General features: G+C 34.2%; 1 protein-coding gene across 2 annotated transcripts in view; it reads right to left on the bottom strand.

The window, feature by feature from the left end:
• Positions 1-25,448, bottom strand: part of LOC136027505 (chloride channel protein 2-like) — a 144,802-nt gene that overhangs the window by 85,060 nt on the left and 34,294 nt on the right. For both annotated transcript variants that reach the window (XM_065704819.1, XM_065704818.1), the window contains exons 3-5: positions 23,187-23,312; positions 4,226-4,516; positions 129-254 (exon numbers count right to left, since the gene is read on the bottom strand). In XM_065704819.1, the coding sequence (XP_065560891.1) occupies positions 129-254; positions 4,226-4,516; positions 23,187-23,312 (543 nt within the window). The remainder of the gene's footprint in view (positions 1-128; positions 255-4,225; positions 4,517-23,186; positions 23,313-25,448) is intronic.

Below are 25,448 nucleotides of genomic sequence, written 5' to 3' on the forward strand. Positions count from 1 at the left end.
GCCTATTTTTTCGTAGTATTTTATGAGTCCTTTTCAGTGAAATTATTGTAAACCAACAATAAAATATAATATTTAATTATAGATGATATATTTCACAACGTCCATTTAAAATAAAAGACGAATCTCACCTTCATGGTTGTACCAGAACGCGAGCAGTCTGTACATGACGGCCCCAAAAACGCCAGCAAAAAAACCTCTCCAATAATTTCGAATTGCAAAGTATACGGATGTCACCTCTATGCTAAATAGTACACCTGTAAAAGAGTTCTGTAAATACTGACTTCTCAGCGAAAAGAAACAAAATAAATCCAAATACCGAAACGCAGAGAATTCAATCAAATCAAATAGTTCATGGTAACGAACTGTAAGTAAGAAGCGACCCGTCTCAATAGTAACCGAAACTCTATATCAATAGATGCATCAAAAGAATCTGATTTTAATGCTGATTTTAAATATATAAGTTTCATCAAGTTTAGTCTTATCCATCAAAAGTTATGAGCTTGAGAAAATTTGCTTTATTTTCGAAAAAAAGGGGAAACACCCCCTAAGAGCCATAGAATCTCAATGAAATCACACCATCAGATTCAGCGTATGAGAGAACCCTACTGTAGAGGTTTCAAGCTCCTATCTGCAAATGATTTTGCAGATGTTTTGTTTTTGTTTTGTTTTTTTTACTTTTTTCCCCAAGGGTGATCGTATCGACCCAGTGGTCCTAGAATGTTGTGAGAGGGCTCATTTGAACGGAAATTAAAAGTTCCTGTGCATTTTTTTAGTGAACAAAAAATTGGAGGGCAACAAGACCCCATCCCACGCTCATTTTTCCCCAAAGTCATCGGATCAAAATTTAAGATAGCCATTTTGTTATGCATAGTCAAAAAATCTAATAACTATGTCTCTGAGGACGACTTAATCCCCAACAGTCCCTGGGGGAAGGGCTGCAAGTTATGAACTTTGCCTATTGTTTACATATAGTATTGGTTATTGGGAAGTTTAAAGACGTTTTCAGGAGGAATTTTTTCTGGTGAGGGATGAGTGGGGGGCTGGGGAGGGGGCTCAAGGGAGGGGGTTATGTGGAGAGATCTTTCCGCGGGGGAGTTTTTCATGGGGGAAGAGAATTTCCAGGAAGGGGGTGTCGGTTTCCCAGCATTAAAAAAGACGATCAGAAATTAAATAAAAAAAACAAGTTTTTTCAATTGAAAGTAAGGAGCAATATTAAAACTTAAAACGAAGAGAAATTATTACGTATATGAGGGGGTTTGACCCCTCATCAATACCTCGTTCTTTACGCTAAAGTATTTTTAGTTTTTTCAAAAGAGCTATTTATTCTAATTAAACGTCCTTTGTGATTCAGGGGTCATTCTTAAAGAATTGGTACAAAATTCGAACTTTAGCGTAACGAGCGAGGAATTGACGAGGGGGCGAAACCCCTCATATGCGTAATAATGTATGTCTGTTTTAAGTTTTAATGTTGTTCTTTACTTCCAGTTGAAAAAAACTTGTTGCTTTTATTTAATAAAAAAAAGCCTAGAACAAGTTGTTTCCATTTTCTTTTGAATTTGAGCTCTCATGCAAATATGACTGAAAATGAAATCATATTATTACCTGAAATCAAGTTTAGTGCCAAATATGACAGAGAGGTGCCAAATAATAAAAAAATCACAATTGAAAAATATAACTACGGAGAAAACATGCATACCTAATAAGCACAGATAAATAAAGAAACTAAATTTAAAGAACGATATTTTAAATTTCTGTTTATCTAATCATGTTTTTTTAATTGTATTAAAGGCAATATTGTGTGTAAAAGAGCTTTCGGTGTAAATTGAGGCTGTTAAAATTTTTATTTGGAATTTCGTTACTTATCTTCAAAAACAGCCAGGTTGTATGCGATCTTAAACGGAAACAATGACGAAGCTGGGTTCAGGTCCGCCAAATTAAGGCTCAATAGATCACAGTTTTAGACACCTAGGCATAGGTTTTTTTTTCTTTTCTTTTTAGCCCCTAATCTCTACGGATTCTTAGAACTTATCTCAGAAGTTCTTTTTTTTACAAATTCCCCACTAAGCAAACATGGACCCCTACGAAATGAATTCTCGCGTTTGTGCCTGTTCGTGCATTTATTAAGATATTTTCTAAGAAAAAAAAGAGATAGGCTAATAAAAATAAATGCTTCTGCATGAAATACATATACAAAATCAATTCGGATTATTAATCGGTCAAACATTTCAGCCCTTTAATATTTGATAGCGTTTTTAAAAACCGGTTAGATCAAGTCCATACTGAAGTTAACTCGGCATACTTCGTAACGAAACACTCTATGCAAATAAAATCACAATCTAACAGTTTTTCTAAGCTAAATAATGAATTAAAAATAAAACCATTAACCAAAAGTCTTTTTAAAATTTACCCATCATTTTGTTCTGTACGTAAGGAATTTGGCTTCTTAACAGCTATTTTATAGGCCCTTTAAGCTAGATAGAAACAAAAAAGTTGGTGGCGATTTTAGGTGGTATTGCTGTCATCTATCTCTTAAAAAGAAAAAGGGGTGGGCAGTGGACTTGCAAACCATTCGCGAAAAAACTTTTACCACAATTGAAACATCAGCAATGAGTCTACCCTGGAGACTCTCAATGCCGATCCCCTAAGTCCCCTGATGCCTGTCGAGGCATTGATAAAATTGTCGGGGATCTGGAAGATGTAATCAAACATCAGAGTAATAAGATATTGTCTTGGAATGTTTAGAGTTTTATAGAGTTTTTTATAAATAAAGTAAACTTTCTCATATTCATTGCTTTTGACATTTTTTTTAATAATGTGTTTTATATATTTGGAATCACCATAAAATTCAATACATTTTTTGTCATCAAAATTCTCTTTTTGGGCTTAGGTTACTATTAGCATGAGTCGTTCTTCACTCAAATTTCTTTACCACGAAGTGTTTGAGACGTCTAACTTACATGAATAGTAGTTTTGAAACAGAGGAAATCCGTGTCCTTTCATGGATGCCTTTAAAAAAGCCTTCTGTAAATTTTCAGGTTGTAATAATTACGAAATTCAAATGAGAAGCAAAACAGTACTGGTTCTACTTGATCATTTCTAAATCACGTGAAAGTCTGAACTTCTATTGGTTCAGAGTGAAAATACGATTGTGAGTGCTTATGTTTTAATTTTTGTATATGATTGTTGTAGCTATGAGGAAAAACCGTCAAAAATTATTGAGGCCGAAGTATCAAAAAGAGCAAAAAAAGATTCTTTTTGTGTCCTTACAGAAAACTCGCGGCTTGGCTTGAACTCAAATTCAAAACCTCTAGTTTTTTATGCTTATTTACGGATAATTTTTTTTTTTTGTCCAGTAACGAGTTCCTTGAATTTTGGATACGGTTGACACTTAAGATCCTTAATCAATAAGAGTATAGTGATCCAGAAAAGCGCAAGCACATTTTTAGCCCCCCTCCCTAAGGAATTCCAAAAATTTTCAGGCTTGATTTTGACAAAATTTTTGATTGTTATCCAAATTTTAAGACAAAATATCGCAAAAACATTACAATTATTGAATTTCAGTCTACTAGCTTTTATTTTCAAGAAATGGGATGAGGATACGGGAAGGATGATAATTTTGGATTGAATTTGCCTGTACTTGCTGCCGACTGCGCCCCTTACTTGTCAGTTAAACGAAGCACACCCAAAAAGTGAAGTCAGGTTAATCCTAATGAAATATAACGAAACAAGATGATAAAATGAAACTTGAGAGACGAAATTATTGAAATCTAACCTAGCGCAACTTAACCTAACCCTTAAACCCCTCTACATATTAAATATTTAGTTAAAATATAGATACACTGTAGTTTTTACGCAAGTTCTGATACTCCTGCTCCGAAACTTAATGAACTTAAAGCTGTGTGTTTTGATCTTGATAAAGACGTTTTTATGACGTTTTAGACGTTTAAATAGACGTCTATAAAGACGTTTTTATGTTTGTGAAATTTGTCCTAAGAGCTCAGTGTCAAAACTGGAAGAATCTCATATCCAAATCCCTGGATTCAGTCTGTGCAGTAATTTGAATAACCCTGACCGTCGGAGATGAGCAGCAATATATTGCTGCTCATCATAGAGATAGGTACTATTTACTTCACTCACAAACATGATCTGGATCAGTAACACAAAAAAAAGAATCAAAAGCCCTTCCATTAGGAAGACCCTTTCACTTTTTCAGAAAGTCACTTACCTCCAATCGGTGCAGCGTAACAACAAGCAACGCCAACAGCACTTGCGGCAGCTAACATTTCTATAGTCCTCGTCTCATTTTCAGAGATGCCTCTAAATGATGTAATTAGCTTAGACATTAACGTGGCCATAATACTGGCAATATGAACCAAAGGGCCTTCTTTACCAACTGGCATATTACTTCCTAATGCAGCAGTAAGACCAACCACCTTGGCAACCATTGTTTTGAAGGTTAAATATTCCTTTAAAACGAAACCCCTCATGATTGTCTTCATTTCAGGAATACCAGAACCTGAAAGGACAAGCAAAATTATCGTATAAATACTCTGAAAGCACGTCTGTGATTTCAGGGATGCATCGTTTTGTCGCTGGAGACCAAAACACGGTCACCTATAATAACTCTAATCACAACTCTGTTACTTTGAACGAATATTTGCATTTGTTTCATTTTAGAGCTTTCGGGGATCTCTTTTCACAAGAAATGTATTAGTAGGTACTCAAGATATAGCTAACAAAACTTTATTATGAAAGTTCCATCTTCCAACTACGACTTTGATGGAGAATAAAGGAAATAAAGAAACACAAATGATTTTGTGGAGGTATTATGAATGTTATTGTTACTATGGACAAGAACATTGGACAAAAGGGGAAATGAAAATGTCATATAATGAAAAAAGAAATCGCCAAATGCAACAGCACAAACAAATAAATAAACATACACCATAAAAAAAAGAGACAGAAGGAGAAAAGGAAAAATGTTTTGCTACTTTATTAATTTAATATCAGTACTTGAATGAGGCCTTAACCCTATTCATCCATCCAAATACATAGGTCAAACAGCATAGCCATACACAATCAACCATAAAGAATAATCCATGGACAGGCAGTCGTGTCGTAAGTAAGTATAAGTCATCATTTACCAAACATTAAAAAAAAACAATTAAAAAGGCAAATATTTCAGAGGCGACAACCCAACACAAGGGCTCATCAGGAGAATACACACTTGCTTATAGGGTTTCGGCACTTTAAACGTATGATCATAACCTTAAACTATATGAACTATACAAAACATAACTATATAAACTATATAAAGTTGAGTTTATATATCATTAAATTAAAAAAAAACAAGGTTTTTTAACGGAAAGTAAGGAGCGACATTAAAACTTAAAACGAACAGAAACTACTTCGTATATGAGAGGGGCTTCTTCCTCATCAACGCCCCGCTCTTGACGATAAAGTTCGACTCTTTCTCTTAACTCTACTTTTTAAAACAGTAAAAAGAGCAGGGTGTTGATGAGGAAGCAGCCCTGATGTTGATGAGGAAGCAGCCCTGATCTGATGTTGTGATTTTCGTTAAGATTCTATGACTTTTAAGGGTTGTTTCCCCCTATTGTCTAAAATAAGGCAAATATTTTCAGGCTCGTAATTTTTGATGTGTAAGACTAAACTTGATGAAACTTATATATTTAAAATCAGCATTAAAATGCGATTCTTTTGATGTAGATATTGGTATCAAAATTCCATTTTTTAGACTTTTGGTTACTACTAAGCCGGGTCGCTCCTTACCACAGTTCGTTATCACGAACTGTTTGATAACCTTAAACTTTAAACTATATAAACATAAACGTATGATCTCAGGGAGGCATCATTTTGCGACTGCAAATCAGTTTAATTTTATTCTTAATCATTTTGGTTTCCTGGTTGATAACACCTTTGGCACATCTTACAATTATTACAATTTAGAGTATTTTTTAGATGCTGCTAAGGACCAGTGATTTTTACAAAGAGTATTTTAGTAGTTTAAGGTATTTTAGTACCTTCGCGTTTGTTACTGACAATATCAACTGTTTTTTTTGTTTAAGAGGAAGATAAGTTTTAAGATTGAAAAGGTAAATTTGTAAGACTAATGCTCAGAATAAAATAAAAAATAGTAGAAGTTTGAGCTCTACAAAATCTTTAATATAACCAAAAATTGACTTTAGTGGTGGCTAAACATAACCTGGTCCAAAAGATTTTATTAAGAGTTTAAAATTTGACAATGTGGAAGATGTTTGGAATAATTTTAGAAAAATAATTTGTGAAGTTGCTGATAGTGTCTTAGGGAACAAAGTTAAGACTGCAGCTAGGAACATAAGCGAAAAAGCCTTATGTTTAATAGAGAGGAAAAGGGGTTTGTACAAGAATCATCTGAATGACAGATCATATGAAAACAAAAGGAATGTAAAAAGAGCAGAGAAAGTATTAAAATAAGAACTCAGGAGGTAGGAAATTGAGGCAATGGAGAAAATTGTCGAGGATCTGGAAGATGCAGTTGGGCAGCATAATAGTAAAATATTGTATTGGCATGTTAATAAATTGAGAGGGAGTAGTCAATCCGGACTGTTACCAGTTGAAGATAGGAGTGGGGCCACAACTAGTGATAAGAAAGAAGTTAAAGAGAGATGGGTGGAACATTTTGAGAATGCGTTAAACCAAGATACAGTTGCAGGAAAAGATATAGAGGAAAACGAAGAAGTTTGTGATACTTTGGATGTGAAGGAATATTTGTTTTGTGAGGAAGAACTAGCCTTTGTACTGTAAGGATTAAAAATAATAAGGCTCCAGGTGCTGATAGAGTGGCAAATGAGTTTCTCAAATGCGGTGGCTCTGAGGTTAGAAATTAGTTACTGAAGATTATGAACATGATTTTTGAAAAAGTGGAAGTTGCTAATGATTTTAGGAAAACTTTGATTAAACCACTGCATAAGAAATATGACAAGAGTGAGTGTCGTAATTATCGAGGCATTAGTCTGGTCTTTGTAGGCAGCAAATTACTTAGTAATATGATACTTTTTAGACTGAGAGATGCTGTAGACAAAATTCTAAGAGAAGAACAGTGTGGTCTTAGAAAAGGTAGAGGATCTGTTGACCAAATTTTCACTCTTAGGTTAACAATTGAGAAGCACCTTAGTTGTCAAACTCCTTTGGTCCTCAGTTTTATAGATTATGAGCAAGCGTTCAATTCGGTTGATTGAAGAGCTTTAGCAAAGATCTTATCCTTGTATGTTATACAAGAAAAATACATTAAAGTCATTAGTGCTATGTACGAGAATAACACTGCTGTGATTAAGGTAGGGAATGAAATTAGCAGCTGGTTTTGTATTAAATCAGGAATTAAGCAGGGTTGTGTTCTATCCCCTTTGTATGGATAATTTAGATGGACTTTGTCTTAAGGAGCACAGGAAAGGCATTGGGAGACCATGGAATCAAATGGGAAGGAAAAACTCTCCTGGACTTAGATTATACTAATGATTTAGGCATATTCGATGAAAGTGTGAGCAAAATGGATGAACTTTTAGAGGTTTTATGAGTTCAGGGTGCTAGAATAGGTTTGAAAATTAATGTTAAGAAGACTAAGTCACTAAGGGTAGGAATAAGTGAAGATGTAAAGGTGACGTTGGGTAATGAAAAGATTGATCATGTGGGCAGTTTCACTTACCTTGGTAGTATTATTAGTAAAGACGATGGGAGCACTGAAGATGTTAAAAGTAGAATAGCCATGTCTGAGGGTGTTTTTTCATAGTTAAAAAAAAGTTTGGAAGAATAGGAAGATAAGTCTGCAAACCAAGATTAGAATGTTGGAAGGTACAGTGACGACAGTGGTCAAATATGGCTCCAAAGTAGGGGTGCCCAGAAAAGTGGATGAAGATTTACTAGATGTTTTCCAGAGAAATTGCCTACGGATTGTTATGGGTACCCGGGAGACTGAACGTATTTCAAATAGTAGGCTGTACGAAAAATGTGAGACCGGTCTCGTTTTCAAGGGCTGTAAGGAAAGAAAGGTTCAGGTGGTTAGGGCACGCTCTGCAGATGAAGGATGACAGATTGCCGAAGATTGTCCTTTTCACCCAACCGTCTAGGGCTACATGGAAAGCAGGTCGTCCTCGTCTGGGGTGGGAGGATGTCATAAAGAACAATTTAAAAGAAATGGGAACTTCCTGGGACGGTGTAAAGAGGGAAGTTTGGAATAGATTGGGATGGAGGAGGAGGGTGGGTAGCTGTGTTGGCCTCAGGCGGCTTGGTACTGCGGTGAGTTGTTAGTAGTAGTAGTATGGGTGCTGGTATTTCGGAGCCAAGGTACAGCGGTTGCTTTCCCTTGGGAGACTGGCGATAGGGTGGATATGGACTAGAGATTTTTACAAAGACAATTTTTCTAGACCTTTAAGATGCAGCTCAAATAGTGTTAACGCCACCTAGAATATGTTGACACTTAGACGGACCAATGCCACCCCCTTCCCCTTCAGGCTGAATCCATGTTTGTTGCTGATTATATCAGCTGCTGGTTTTTAATTGAAAAAGAAGAAGATACATTCTTGAGACTGGTGTCCTTTTGTTAACCTTTTGTTAAGAAATGGTGCCCTTTTGCCACTGGTGCCCTTTTGTTAAGAAATAATAAAAATAGTAGAAGTCTGAACAATCGAAAAATAGGTTGAATAGCTGGAAATTTCTTTTAATGGTGGGAAAACACAACCTGGTCCTTTAGCTTTTAGCATTAGTTCCAGGTACACAGGGGCCAAAGTTTGGCAGTTGCGTGTCCTAGGGATACGGCAACAGGGCAGTTAAGAACCAGTGGATTTTACAAAGGGGGTATTTGTGAAGTGAACTTAAATAGAATATAAAGACATACCAATTGTGACAGAGAGGAATTTTTTCGTCAATGTAGACCAGTTTTTGACGAATATTTACATTTTCTATATATTTAGATGTTTTCTTGCGTTCTGCTGAGGATCAATTATTTTACAAATGAGGTTTTTATAGGCATTCAAGACTTGGAACAAATAATGCTAACATCATCTAAGTTTGAACATGCAACTGTCCGTTTGCTCCCTTTGTTGTAAAACCCATGTTTGCAACTGAAAATATTAATTACTACGTTCTTTTATTGGAGAATGTGGTCAAACTTAAAATGATTATGCCTATGGACAGAAAACTGTCACCCAAAAAATTAATAGCTTCTACTATTATTTGCTTTCAAAAGTCTAAATAGATAAATACAATTAATGCCACATCGAATAGCCTTTGAACATAATGAGACCAAAAAGAATCCTTCAAAGATCCTTTAAAAAATAGATTACTTCGGTTTATTTTGGTCAATAGTTCGATTCATTTCGAGGCGCCCCCAATGGTGGTTTAATAAAGAGCGAGATATTATCTATGCATAATTTTTTCTCTTCCGACCACTTCGTGTAGAAGGGGTGGTCATGGAAACTTAAAATCTCTTAAAACAAAGGTATCCAAAAGTACATTAGTATACCCTTTAATCCTTATTATACCATTTCTTAAAGGTATACCGAGTAGCCTTGACATAGATTTGTAGATGTTAATTCAGACATCTAAAACCAGAACAAAGAGATTAAGAGCAAAATTCAAGTTTAGAATTACTGTTTGGGGTTAATTGACCAGAGGGAAAATAATGGTACCTATTGCATATAGAATATTGAACACTTAAAAAGAAAACATGTAGCAGTAACTAGGAATTCATTAATTGACATAACTAAGTTGGTAACCATTGCGTGCAATTTAAATCCAATTTTGCTTTCACTCTCTGCCGTAAAAGCTTTCACATTAACGTAATTTAAATCTTTACGTTATGTGGTGCAATCTTCATGAGCAAGTTTCGTCCGTAACTTTGGCAAATTTAAGTAGACTCAAGAGCAAAGTAACATTTTACGTTACGAAAGTTTACGTTATGTACGGTAAAGTCAACATAGTAACAACAAAAGAGAATTATTGGCTGATCAATTAATCATTTTTGAAAATAAATGCAATAAATTGTTCATATAAAGCCTTTCATGTTTGGTCAGAGCTTGAATCTTCACCTCTCGTTGGTATTTTTGAATAGTTTGCTTATAATGATTATGACGATTTTAGTATCACAATGATTATGATAGTTAAATGGACCTATACGTTGCTTTAGTGTGAAAGGACTTGTTTAAGTGTTAAAGTTTACACTTAACATGACGTAACTTAACGCCATTACATGATAATTTACACGACGTAAATTATCCAGAATTTTTCAGGCCTTTTTTTAAAATGAGTTAGTATTATTGATGATTATTTTTATGTATATAGATTAAAGTAACATGAATTTAGTCGCTATTACAGGCCAGAACAGCCTTTTTGCGACTAATTGGTATTTATGCGATATAAAGGTTTTAAATAAAAATCTGCCTATCTACCTACTTTCCTTAAGGTAGAAAATTACGTACGTAGCGTAAAAGCCACTTAATTCAAAACCATTAAAATACAAACTAAGACGTAAGAAGCTACAAAATAGCTATCTCAAATTTTTTATCACACGACTTTGGGGAATAAGAGGCAGGATGGCTAGCTACCCTCCAATCTTTATGGTCACTTAAAAAGGGCACTAGAATTTTTTATTTCCACTCAAGTGAGTCCTCTAAAGATCTTCCAGGATGATTATTTCGGTACAATCACCCATAGAAGAATAATAAAAAAACGAAAAAAACATGCATCTGTGATCATTGTTCTAGCAAAGAATACGAAATTCAAATTTTTGAAGTTGGGAGCATGGAAACTCTACAGCAGGGGTTTCTTATACACACACACACACACACACACATATATATATATATATATATATATATATATATATATATATATATATATATATATATATATATATATATATATATATATATATATATATATATATATATATATATATATATACCTAGTTAATTAGTTTTTTATCCTGGCATTATTTGAAAACGATCAGAAACTAAATAAAAAACACATTTTTCAGCTGAAATTAGGGAGTAACGATAAATTTTAAAACGAAAGGAAACTATTTCGTATATGTAAGAGTCTTCCCCCTCCTCAATGCCCCACTCGTTACTCTAAAGTTTGACCTTTTGTCCCAGTTCTTTAAGATCGACTCCCGAAACGTAAGGGTCGTTTCATTAGATTCAAAAGATATTTTTTTTAGTACTATAAAACTTTGTTGCGAAGTGAGGAGGCGTGAGGACGGGGCAACCTCTTTCATATACGGAATAGTTTCTGTTCGTTTTAAGTTTTACCGTTGCTTCTTATTTTCAGTTGAAAAAAAGTGTCTTTTATTTAATTCGAACTTAAAACAGACATAAGTAATATCAGTGAATAAATAACACCACAAACGAAAATAAATAAAAATAAATGACAACATCAAATATAAAGATAACCGAGAAAAGCAAATATTGTGAACAAAAACTACAAGTCAAACTTATAGCAAATAGAAGTTGCCACAAACAAGAGTAGGGCTACCTTCCCCTAAGTCTTCAAAGGCTATAGAGGCATTTGACCTTTACTGAAAGCAACCTATATTTTATACGTTTTCTATTTTCAAACAGTTCGTGGTAAAGAAACCGTAAGTAAGAAGAGACCCGGCTTAATAGTAACCGAAACTCTAAAAAACGGAATTTTGATACCAATAGATACATAATAAGAATGAGATTTTTATGCTGATTTTAAATATATAAGTTTCATCAAGTTTACTCATCAAAAGTTGTGAGTCTGAGAAAATTTGCCTTATTCTCGAAAAAGGGGAAAACATCCCCTAAAGAAAAATAGAATCATAATGCAAATCGCACCATCAGATTCAGCGTATCAGAGAACCCAACTGTAGAAGTTTCAAGCTCCTATCTGCAAAAATGTGTAATTTTGTATTTTTGCCACAAGAAAGATCATGGATGCGTTTTTCTGTTTGTTTTTTGTTTGTTTTTTCTTTTTCCCAGGGGTGATCGTATCGACCCAGTGGTCCTAGAATGTCGCAAGAGGGCTCATTCGAAAGGAAATCAAAAGTTCTAGTTCCCTTTTTAAGTGACCATAAAAATTGGAGGGAAACTAGGCCTCCTCCCACGCTCATTTTTCCACAAAGTCACCGGATCAAAACTTTGAGATAGACATTTTGTTCAGTATAGTCGAAAAATCTAATAACTATGCATTTGAGGACGACTTAGTTCCCCAAAGTCCCCAGTGGAAGGGCTGCAAGTTATGAACTTTGCCCATTGTTTACACGTATATTGGTTGTATTGTTGTATTGTATCAGATTAACGACGCTTCTTGACTACTAAGGTCCCTGCGTCGGCCCTGCAGTGCATTGCTGCAGCATGATTCGATCTCTGGGTACGTAGTATTGGTTATTGGGAAGTATATAGAGGTTTTAAGGGGTATTTTTTCTGGTGGGGGAGGGGGTTACATAGGAGTATCTTTCCATGGAGGAATTTTCCATGGGGGATAGAATTTCCATGAAGGGGTGCAGTATTTTCCAGTATTATTTAAAAAGCAATGAGAAATACAATAAAAAACAAGTTTTTTCAACTGAAAGTAAGGAGCAATATTAATACTTAAAACGAACAGAAATTATTACGTATATATGAGGTTTCGTCTCCTCCTCAGTTTCTCGCTCTTTGCACTAAAGTATTTTGAGTAATTTCAAAAGAGCTATCCATTCTAATTAAACGGCCTTTGTGATTCAGGGGTCATTCTTAAAGAATTGGAACAAAATTCAAACTTTAGTGTAAAGAGCCAGGTGTTGACGAGGGGGCGAACTCCCTCATATACAAAATTCAAATATACTAAGATAGAAGTTCGTTAGACAAGCTAGTCCGTAAGTTATGTATATTTATTCCTGATAAAAACGTTCTTAAATAAAATTAAAAGTTCTAGTGGTCTTTTTAAGTAAGCCAAAAATTTGGAAGGCAACTAGGCCCCCTCCCCTGTCCTTTTTCCTCAAAATCGTGCAATCAAAATTTTGAGAAAGTAATTTAGCCAAAAAAAAGTAAAATTAATAAGCAAATTTCGTTTTAATTATTCATGTACGGTGAGCCAAAATCAAAACCTGTACTAATTCAAAAATATTCGGAAATTAAGAAAGAAAACTAGCTTTTTTTTTAAGTGAGAGTAAGAAGCGACATTAAAACTTGAAATGAACAGAAATTATTCTGTATACAAAGGGGCTGTCCCCTCCTCATCGCCCCGCTGTTTAGGCTAAAGTTTGACTCTTTCTCACAACTCTACTTTTTAAAACAGTGAAAAACTTGAGCGGAAAGAGCTTTGAGGAGGAGACAGCCCCTTTCATATAAGGAATAATTTCTGTTCGTTTTAATTTTTAATGTCGCTTCTTACTTTCAGTTAAAAGAACTTTATTTTTATTTAATATAATAAAAGCTTATTTTATGTTGATGTTTTGACAAATAAAACCATACTGTTCAAGATACATATACAATAAAATGCAAATAAAAACAGACAATGTTTAGAGGTGGTTTTGGCAAGGAGGGAAGGGGTGGCATCAGTTTTCTTTGTGATTTCAACTAGCCTTAAGATACTAATCTATTCTGGGTGCTTGTATGTTATAGCGCCCATGTTGAGCTCTTCATTCATTGGCGCACTGTAAAACCGGTTTCTTCGTTAGTTCCTCTCAGCTTAGCATAAGACAAATATAAAAACAATGGACAGAATAGATGAGAAATATATAATTTGGGCTATATATTTGCAAATTAAGGAGTGGAGTGAGGGTAAAGTATTTGGACAGTGTGAAGTTAGAAAACAATTCTTACTTTATAATATGCAGAATAATTGTACCTACCACATTTTGCATGCATATTCGCTATACTTTTTGGCACTTTTAAAAAGTTACTTACTGTTCTAATCAAACGACCCTTATCTTTCAGGAGTCGTTTTTAAAGAAATGGGACAAAATTTAAACTTTTGCGTAAAGAACGACCTTGAGGAGGGGGAAACCCTCTCATATAAGTATTTTTTTTTTCGTTTTAAGTTTTAATGTTGCTCCTTTCTTTGAGCTGAAAAAATTTGTTTTTTTTTTATCTAATTTCTGATCGTTTTTTAAATAGCGCCAGGAAATCGAGCAGAAAAATCCCCTCCCCATGGAAATATCCTCCGGATAATTCAATCCTGGTGAAAATTTACCCAGACAATTACCCGTATCATATCCACGCGCAAAATTGAGTCGGTAAAGAGAAAGCAAGATGTATGAAGAAAAATCTTGTATAAGAATTCGGGCAAATTCCCTAGCATAAAATTCCCCTGAAAGTTCATCCTCTGGAAACTTCCATCTCCCTGGTAAGCTCTCCTCGTGCAAAATCCCAACCTGAAAATCCCCTTGAAACGTCCTCTCCTCCTCACCTGAAAAATGTATGCATACTTCCCAATAACAAATACTATACGTAAACAATAGGTAAATTTTATAACTTAAAGACATTTCCCCATAGGTTGTGGGGGGTCATGTTATTTTTCAACGACATAGTTATTGGCCTTTTAACTACGGTAAACAAAATTTTGATCGGATAATTTTGTGAAAGAAGTGGCTTGAGAGGAGGCCTAGCTGCCCTCCAAATTTTTTTGGTAACTTAAAAATGGCACCATAATTTTAATTTCCATTAGGATGAACCCTCTTCCGATGTTCTAGGCACACTGGGTCGATATGATCACCCCTAGGAGGAGGAAGGGGGACAAACAAACAAACAAACACGCATCCGTGATCTTTCTTCTGGCAAAAAATACAAAATTCCACATTTTTGCAGATAGGAGCTTGAAACCTCTACAGTAGGGTTCTCTGATATGCTGAATCTGATGGTGTGATTATTACTGTGATTTTTATTAATTTCATGTGATTATCAACGACTTTTAGGGGTTGTTTCTCCCCTTTTTTCAAAAATAAGGAAATTTTCCTCAGGCTCATAACTTTTGATTGGTATAACCAAACTTGATGAAATTTATATATTTGAAATCAATATAAAAATCCGATTCTTTGATGTTTCTATTGTTATCAAAATTCCGTTTTTTAGAGTTTCGGTTACTATTGAGCCGGTTCGCTCTTTACTTACAGTGTTACCACGAACTGCTTGACAAGTTTAACTTGTTCATTGATTTTACTCTCTATTCGTTGTAAGGTTCCTTTACTCATCAAAGAGTTCGTGGTAACGAACAATAGTAAGGAGCGACACGGCTCAATAGTAGCAAAAACAAAATGGAATCTTTATACCAATAGCTACATCAAAAGAATTGAATTTTAATGCTGATTTTAAATATGTAAGTTTCATCAAGTTTAGTCTTACCCATCAAAAGTTACGAGCCTGAGAAAATTTGCTTTATTTTAGAAAATAGGGCGAAACAATCCCTAAAAGTCACAGAATCTTAACGAAAATCACACCATCAGATTCAGCGTATCAGAGAACTCTGTTGTAAAAGTTTTAAGCTCCTATCTACAAAAATGTGGAATTTTCTATCTTTGAGCCAGAAGGCTGATCACGGAGGTGTGTTTATTTGTTTGTTTGTTTTTTTTGTTTTTTTTTTTTTTTTCCAGGGGTGATCGTATCAACCCAGTGGTCCTAGAATCTTGCGAGGGGGCTCATTCTAAAAGAGATGAAAAGTTCTAGTGCCCTTTTTAAATGACCAAAAAATTGGAGGGCACCTAGCCCCCCTCCCACGCTAATTATTTTCCCAAAGTCACCGGATCAAAATTCTGAGATAGCCATTTTATTCAACGTAGTCACAAAACCTCATTACTATGTCTTTGGGGACGACTTAATCCCCCACAGTCCCCGTGGGAGGGGCTACACGTTACAAACTTTGACCAGTGCTTACAAATAGTAATGGTTATTTTGAAGTGAACAGACGTTTTCAGGGGGATTTTTAGGTTGGGCGGGTGTTTTGAGAAGAGGGGGATATGTTTGGGGAACTTTCCTTGGAAGAATTTGTCATGGGGGGAGAAAATTTTCATGAAGGGAGCGTAGGATTTTCTAGCATTGTTTAAAAAAAAAACAATGAAAAAATAAATATGACAAAGATTTTCAACTGAAAGTAAGTTGAAGCATTAAAACTTAAAACGAACAGAAATTATTACGCAGATGGTGGGCTCACCTCCTCTTAATACCCCGCTCTTTACGCTAGAGTATTTTTAGTAATTTCAACTATTTATTCTACGGCTTTTGTGATTGAGGGGTCATTCTTAAGAAATTGGGACAAAATTTAAGCTTTAGTGTAAAGAGCAAGGTACTGACGATGGGGTGAACCCCCTCATATACGTAATAAAAACATGAGAATACAGAAGTTCGTTACGTAAGCTAATTTGTAAGTTACGTATATCTTTTACTAATAAAAACATTCGTAAAAAATTAAAAGTTCTAGTTGCCTTTTTAAGTAACCAAAAAAATCGGAGGGCAACTAGGCCTCCTTCCCCGCTCCTTTTTTCAAAATTATTTGATCATAACTATGAGAAAGTATATGAAAGGGGTCGTCCCCTCCTCAACATCTCGCCCTGTACGCTAAAGTTTGACTCTTTGTCACAACTCTACTTTTTAAAACAACAAGAAGCTTTAGCGTCAAGAACAAGGCGTTGAAGAGGGGATAACCCCTTTCATATACAGAATAATTTCTGTTCGTTTTAAGTTTTAATGTCGCTCTTTACTTACAGTTAAACAAATTTGTTTTTTTAATTTAATTTCTGAACGTTTTTGAATTAATACATGTTTTAATTTTGGCTCACCGCACATGAGTATTTAAACGAAATTTGCATATTAATATCTTTTTTGGCTAAATGGCTTTCTCATAGTTTTGATCAGAAAATTTTGAAAAAAGGGGTAGGGGAGGAGGCCTAGTTGCCCTCCAATTTTTGGTTACTTAAAATACAACTAGAGCTTTTTATTTTTTTACGAACATTTTGTTAGTAATAAATATACGTAACTTACGAATTAACTAACGACATGAACTTCTATATTTGTGTACTTTTATCAAGTACATGAGGGTTCGCCCCCTCGTCAATACCTCGTTCTTTACACTAAAGCTGGAGGAGACGAACCCCCTTATATATATAATATTTTCTGTTCGTTTTAAATCTTATTGCTTCTCCTTAATTCCAGTTGAAATTTTTTTTTATTTATTTTCTCATTTTTTTTAATAATGCTAGAAAATCCTGCGCCCCCTTCATGGAAATTTTCTTCCCTCGTGATAAATTCCTCCATGGAAAGATCCTCCCACGTAATCCCCTCCTCCGCCCCACTCCCGCTCCAACTTGAAAAAGTCCCCATGGAAACCGATGGACTCTGATATTTGGTTACTTAAAAATGCAACTAGAACTTTTAATTTTTTTCACGAACGTTTTTATTAGCAATAAATATGCGCAACATACGAAATAACTAACGTAACGAACTTCTATATTTTTATATTGTTATTACGTATATGTGGGGGTTCACCTCGCTCTTTACCCTAAAGCTTGAATTTCGTCCCAATTCCTTAAGAATGACCCCTGAATCACAAAGGCCGTAGAATAAATAGTTGAAACTACTAAAATACTTTAGCGTAAAGAGCAAGGTATTGTGGAGGAGACGAAACCCCTTATATACATAATATTTTCTGTTTGTTTTAAGTTTTAAAGCTACTCCTAACTTTCATTTGAAAAAAAACTTTTTTATTTATTTTCTCATTATTTTTTTTTAATAATACTAGAAAATCCTACGCCCCAATATGGAAATTTTGTTCCCTCATGATAAATTCCTCCATGGAAAGATCTTCCCAAGTAACCCCCCTCAGCATTAAAAATCAGCATTTAAATTCGATTCTTTTGATGTAACTAATGGTATCAAAATTCCGTTTTTAGAGTTTCGGTTACTATTGAGCCGGGTCGCTCCTTGCTCCAGTTCGTTACAATGAACTGCTTGATGATTATTCATTTTAAGTTCTCTTTGAGTTTGGTTTCATTTATTTACTAATAGACATTCATGTCCGTCGTTAATTTAAATTATTACGTTATTTTATATTTGTACGTCTTAGCTTTTAAAATAGTTCCTAACTTCTCTTCTAAAAACACTTTTTAAAAACATTTTTAAAAATTAATTTTTGTCAAAAGTGAAGTGGAGCCAGTAGAAGGAATGAATGAAGGTTTATGTCAAAAGTTAATAAATAAAATTATGTCAGCAAATAGGGATATGCCTTAAATAGGACACGAATCATTTCGCGATTATTGTACATACCTAACTTGGCACAAAAATTAAGGATTGTAAAGGAACAAATTTGATGGAACAGAATCAAAACCTTATGAAGAGTAAACCCAAGGGCTCTTTAACCGTTACGATTCTAACTTAGATAGTCAAAATGCGGTTTTCAATAATTATGAATGAAGATGCATATAGATGAAAGGCCAATTCACAGTTTGTTTATATATATTTTTTTATTTTGATTATGATTTGATACAGAGGCACCGCCATCCACTAAGAAATTATTAGCTTAGGCATTGTTAACCCTCCCTCATACCTGACCGTCCTAATCCGCCAAACTAACAGACTTTTTATCGCTCACAACTTTTGTAAAATAGCTTCCTCCTAATGTTCAACTGCTTTAGAAAAACTTCATCTCAACCGTTTTCACCTCTCCAGTTTATGCTTTGTGCTGCTTCCCATCTTTTGTTAAAGGCGTTTTTCCACCGTCCAAACAAAAACTGTAAACTAAAATTGTTACCTACTGTTCACACAGACGGGTCTGGGAAACACAATGTGGTGTATATTCCGCACCGCATCGCCGCCGCGGTGAAACTGCAGACTGTTCACATCAAAAGTTGCATTTCCTAGCATCTGATAATGGTCCCATTTTCCAAATTTACCAGGATCTTTGCAGTTGATAATTTTTTCTGCATCTGAGTCACTAAATTCACTTTTTTTAACAATTTTACCCTGCATGGTCCCTGACATAGGATTTTGCATCTTCTTCCTGACTGTAGCCCAGCTCAAATTCACAGTCCGGACCTACATAGCCTAGGCTGGCCTAATAGAGCAAAATTATTAAATCAACAGTTGTATTTGTTAAAAAGAGGTGGGAGCACGAAATGGTAGCAGATATCTGCCTCATTCCTTTCAGTGGATTGTGAGCTTTGGTCATACTTCGGTGGATAGCTTGCTAATAAACAGTCCAGTGTACTGTTCACCACATCCTATCAGACATATTCGTCTATATCGACATATTCTCCCAAGCCTTCTGAATTAAATAGGATCTTTTATGCTTAGGATGACTTTTGTCATATATTATTTGATGAAACTTGAAAGCTAAAATCAGCCTTGAAACTGAATCTATGGTCTTTTCTGCCACAATCCGCACGTATTTTAACCGCGTGCGTTGGATTTTTTCAACGCACGCGTCTTGCGGAAAATAGCAAGGATGAGCGGCAAGAAGCGTATGCGTCCCTCTGCACACATGCGTCTTGCAGAAAATAGCAAGGATGAGCGGCAAGAGGCGTATGCGTCCCTCTGCACGCATGCGTCTTGCGGAAAATAGCAAGGATGAGCGGCAAGAGACGTATGCGTCCCTCTGCAAAACGCAATCCGCAGATCCATGTTTTGGGTGAATATAAGATTAGTAAATTTATCTAACAAACCAAATCAATATTAAAGAATTTTAAGCGTTACATTCGGGCTATTTATGGAGAATTTGTGCTCTCCGTGATAAGGGAAGGGATGTTTGGAAAAAACAAGTTGATACTTTCAGGTGTCTTAAACAGTACGTTGCCTCAGTTTATTTCTAGAATAGCGAGGTATCAGGAGATTGAGTTTACTAAAAGAAAATCCTAGTACTAAGTAGATGTAGTGTTTCATTTCAGTTTTTTTTCTTAAGTGTTTTAATTTTCATCTAAGCGTTTTTTCATTTAAGTGTTTTGTGCTTATTTTTTCTAGTATACATGACCGTAATTCCTAATATTAAGAACTAGTATTAGATAAATGTATTGTTCATTTAGGTGTTTTGTGATGATGGCTGATGTAAATTTATTATATTTGTGCTTTTTTTTCTGGTATACATGACCGTAATTCTTAGTACTAAGCACTAGCATTAGGTAAATGTATTGTTCATTTAGGTGTTTTGTGATGATGGCTGATGTAAATTTATTATATTTGTGCTTTTTTTCTGGTATACATGACCGTAAATCCTAGTACTAAGCACTAGCATTAGATAAATGCAATATTCATTTAGGTGTTTTGTGTGATGGCTGATGTAAATTTATTATTTTTGTGCTTTCGGGTATACATGACCGTAATTCCTAGTACTAAGTACTAGCATTAGGTAAATGTATTGTTCATTTAAGTGCTTTGTGATGATGGCTGATGTAGGTTTGTTATATTTGTGCTTTTTTTCTGGTATACATGACCGTAATTCCAAGTAATAAGTACTAGCATTAGGTAAATGTATTGTTCATTAAGTACTAGTATCAGGTAAACGTATTGTTCATTTAAGTGTTTTGAGACCAGAGCATCATCTAAGCTTTATTGGAAACAAAATTTATTTTAAAATATTAATTTTTTTTACTACAAAATTGAAAAATCAAAGAGACGAGACTTCCAGAAATTGATAGTATTATATTTTAAGCAACTGCTCTGGGTTCATTAGTCAGATATGCAGTAAACTTTATCCGTCCTCACGTTCTCTTAGCGGTGAAAACGCTCTTTAGTTAGGAAGCGCTATTGTACTGCTTATAATTACAATAAAATGGTTGATTTTGATAGTGAATCACCAGATTTTGAGAAAAAATGTATATATTCACATCAGTTGCTCGTTTAAAGATAAAAACTTCGGTTTATTTACCTCTTATATCACATGCAGAAATAAATCTTTTCTTAGCTGGATACATTGAAGAACGAACCCATGGGAATTAGGCCGAAGAGTCACTCAAATATGACGTCATACCGAATATAATATCATCTAGTACACGAAAATAGAGTATTTGTAAAAGAAAAATATATTTTATTTTTAACATTATGTTTGTTTTTTAATCAAAAACGCAGGCAGACGTGGCATTTTCCTTTATAAAGAGCCCTTAAACAGCTCTTTAATGGTTTATTCTCACTAACCAGTTTTTATTAAAACGCTTTTTTTTTACTTTTTCGGCTACTTTGGGCCGTGGTTCCTTCTTTACTAGGTTGCAGCTAGGGCTGCAACGATGTTAAAGTCAATGCAACGATGTTAAAACAATAACTGCATAATCGGTTGTTGTTTTATAAATTAAATAATATACAATTGAAACAAAAATATACCGATAACAGGTAAAATCTTTTTAATATAACAGTGAAAAATACTTAATTTTTTACTACCTTCTTCCAATCGTCTAGGACCATTGATCTGATACGATCACCCCTGGTAAGAACAAAGAAAAAAAAATTTTTTTCGAAAATCAGGCAAATTTTCTCAGGCTCGTAGCTTCTCTGGGTAACATTAAACTAAAAGAATCTTATCAGAATCAGCATAAAAAGCCAGTTATTTTCATGTAACTATTGTTATAGAAATTCTGTTTTTAGAGTGTTTATTACTATCGGACAAAATCACCCCTTACTTACTGTTAGGGAAAGACATTCCTATATTATGGTTATTTAAATGACCATTTATTTCTCTTTTTTTTGCATAAATTCGAATATAATTTTAAGTATGCTCATTATTACACAATTTAAGCATTATACATGTTTTTGCTCCTTTTCTTTTTGTTGTTGAGCTGGTTTTCATTTTACTTTTTCCGTTGGTAAAGTTTTTTTTTATGTGAAACCGAATTGGCTGGGCTTGTTTTTTTTTATTCACTATCTTGATTAGACATTTTCTGTTCCTACTTTTTGATTTTACTTTCTTTTTAAGTTCATTCCTTTCTTTTTTTGCGGAAATTCCAATATAATTTTAAGCATGCTCATTATGTATGTCTACAACTTCAGAATACACAAGCCATTGCTTATTGGAGTACCAGTGAAAGTAAAGCATAAAGTAAACAGGAATGTAGCCTATGCGGTTTAATATATGATCTTTTGACTATAGTCAATATTAAATACTCGTTTCACGGTGGAATATTGGCAAATAGCATAAAAACCCATAATGGAAAGTTTAAAAAACGGAAATGACCATTTAGCATTGAAAGGAAAGAACTAGCTCTTATAAATGGGAGTAGCCATTTTTATGGAATACGCAAAAACCATATCTACATGAAAGATTTAAGATGATGAGTTTTTTTCAAATAAAAGTAAACAGCAAAAATATGAAGCTTTTCTGGTAAAAAAAAACTGTAGTAAAAAATTTGGTACTTGTCTGTTATAATGCCCACACTCAAGTTCATGATCTGAGTAAAACATGTTTCTCTGTCTACATTCGGAGATAATTATCTGAGTCTCAGTGAAATAAACTACTATGCAGGTATATTTTAATTAAATGCTCAATATATAGATTTGGTTAGGTATCTAATATAATGCGTTCTGGGCGGCCAGTTTTCCATAATACTCTGTTGTAGTTTCCATAATTTGGCAACTAAAGTATTATATTCTCATCATATTTTGGTATATTCCATTGTGATTAACCTAACTTCACTTTTTGAGCGAAATCACTTAAGAGGCAAGCAACAAAAAACTTTATTTTAAAGGCGAAATGTGGGCAAAAATTTTCCTTAAAGGTTCAAAAGGCTACTTCCAATTTACTGAAAACTTACTGCGATGAGGTGAATATTTGATTGATTAAGAGAAATGGAAGTAGTTCCATTTTCTCAATGAAAATGTAAAAAATATACCGTTTTCGGTAAAGCACAAGCATCCACTTGAACGTCATTATTAAGGGCCTAAAAGGGGCTACAGCTGAGATTATATTCAAGGGAAGGGATTCGAGGCTTACCCTCCCTCCCCAAAAAAATTGCCCGGTAAAAACGTCACAAAATGGGTGTTCCTTTGTAAGGTTTATTTTGAATGCGTTTTAGTAAGTTTTTTGTACCTCCCTCCCCCCAAAATCAAATCCTGAATTTACTTTTGGCTACAGCTCCCCTCTTCAAGTGAGGGTAATTTTTGCATGCTCTGAGTGTAAGTGTTGCGCTTCTCTTTGGTTTGAAAAACTTATTTTATTTTTATCTAATGACAGGAATGACTAAACTAGCAAATATGGTAATATAATAAGAATAAAGGACTTACCTATAGCTTGTGGAGCAACTAAGTGTACAAAACCAACAGAAAATAAGACTAGAAACACTGGCAAGCTTATCCAGGCTAAATATTTTAGGAACATATTTTCCATATACTCGTAGAACCAAATTCTAGCTGAAATAAAAAAAAAGTCATTACGATGCGTAAATGACGTCACAGATTAATAGGATAAATACTAGAAACGGTCTGGATTGTTCTCGGATAAGTTGAACCCTGTAACCCTGGAAAATGCAGGATAAGTGAGGTAAGTGACGTCATATATAAATAAAAATTCGATCGTTTCAAAAATGGAAAAAATATATGTGAAATTATATACAGAAAACGAAAAGGAACAGTAATTGTGAAATGTGGCCCATAACGCGGGTTTTTAAATCAGTTATGTTTAGAGTGGAGTGCACGTGTTTATTGCTGTTATTCGCCTAGATGGCTATTTCGTTTCCGCGGATAAGTTGCCGAATAAGCACTTGTTGCTATCTCGTACAGTTTAAATCCGGAAAAGTTAATATTAAGCGGTTAGATCGGATAAGGGATGCTCAAACGTACTCACTAAATTAAAGTTGACACTAAGGGACGGATACATGACACAAATGGATTAAAGATTTTTTAAAGTATCTAATAGGTCACATCACATAAGTCGGATAAGTATAACATCCGACCAAGGGTTTCTACCCCCTACCCCCTCATGAAACAGCCTTGGGTGGTTGACTCCCTCCCAAAGACACAACAGCCCTTTAAAACTCTCTGTATTAATATGTTGGGATTTGTTCGAGTTTAATATCGCGGTATTAAATTCTCTCTCCCAGAAAATGATAATTAGCATGTGTAAAATTGGAAATGGGAAAAATTCTGATTTATATTATCCATAGTTTCTAAAGTTATGTGCAAGCATGTGGTTTTGAATATACAGCGAAATATTTACATAATCACCTTTTTCCCTATAAAGAAAGTGTATATATCGAAAGTCGAAATGTCTGCATAATCACTTTTTCCCTATAAAGAAAGTGTACATATCGAAAGTCGAAATATCTACATGATCACTTTTTCCCTATTAAGAAAATCTACATATCAAAAATCGAATCATCTGCATAATCACTTTTTCCTTATAAAGAAAGTCTACATATCGGAAGTCGAAATATCTACATAATCACTTTTTTCCTATAAAGAAAGTCTACATATCAAAAGTCGAATCATCTACATAATCATTTTTTCCTTATAAAGAAAGTCTACATATCGAAAGTCGAATCATCTACATAATCAGTTTTTCCCCATAAAAAAAGTCTACATATCGAAGTCGAAATATCTACATAATCACCTTTTTCCCTATAAAGAAAGTCTACATAACGAAAGTCGAAATATCTACTTAATTACTTTTCCCTATAAAGAAAGTCTACATATCGGAAGTCGAAATATCTACATAATCACTTTTTTCCTATAAAGAAAGTCTACATATCAAAAGTCGAATCATCTACATAATCATTTTTTCCTTATAAAGAAAGTCTACATATCGAAAGTCGAATCATCTACATAATCAGTTTTTCCCCATAAAAAAAGTCTACATATCGAAGTCGAAATATCTACATAATCACCTTTTTCCCTATAAAGAAAGTCTACATAACAAAAGTCGAAATATCTACTTAATTACTTTTCCCTATAAAGAAAGTCTACATATCGGAAGTCGAAATATCTACATAATCACTTTTTTCCTATAAAGAAAGTCTACATATCAAAAGTCGAATCATCTACATAATCATTTTTTCCTTATAAAGAAAGTCTACATATCGAAAGTCGAATCATCTACATAATCAGTTTTTCCCCATAAAAAAAGTCTACATATCGAAGTCGAAATATCTACATAATCACCTTTTTCCCTATAAAGAAAGTCTACATAACGAAAGTCGAAATATCTACTTAATTACTTTTCCCTATAAAGAAAGTCTACATATCGGAAGTCGAAATATCTACATAATCACTTTTTTCCTATAAAGAAAGTCTACATATCAAAAGTCGAATCATCTACATAATCATTTTTTCCTTATAAAGAAAGTCTACATATCGAAAGTCAAAATATCTACAAAATCAGTTTTTCCCCATAAAAAAAGTCTACATATCGAAGTCGAAATATCTACATAATCACCTTTTTCCCTGTAAAGAAAGTCTACATAACGAAAGTCGAAATATCTACTTAATTACTTTTCCCTATAAAGAAAGTCTACATATCGAAAGTCGAAATATCTACATAATTACTTTTCC

This window comes from Artemia franciscana, chromosome 5 (assembly GCF_032884065.1).
Source record: "Artemia franciscana chromosome 5, ASM3288406v1, whole genome shotgun sequence".
NCBI lineage: Eukaryota > Metazoa > Arthropoda > Branchiopoda > Anostraca > Artemiidae > Artemia > Artemia franciscana.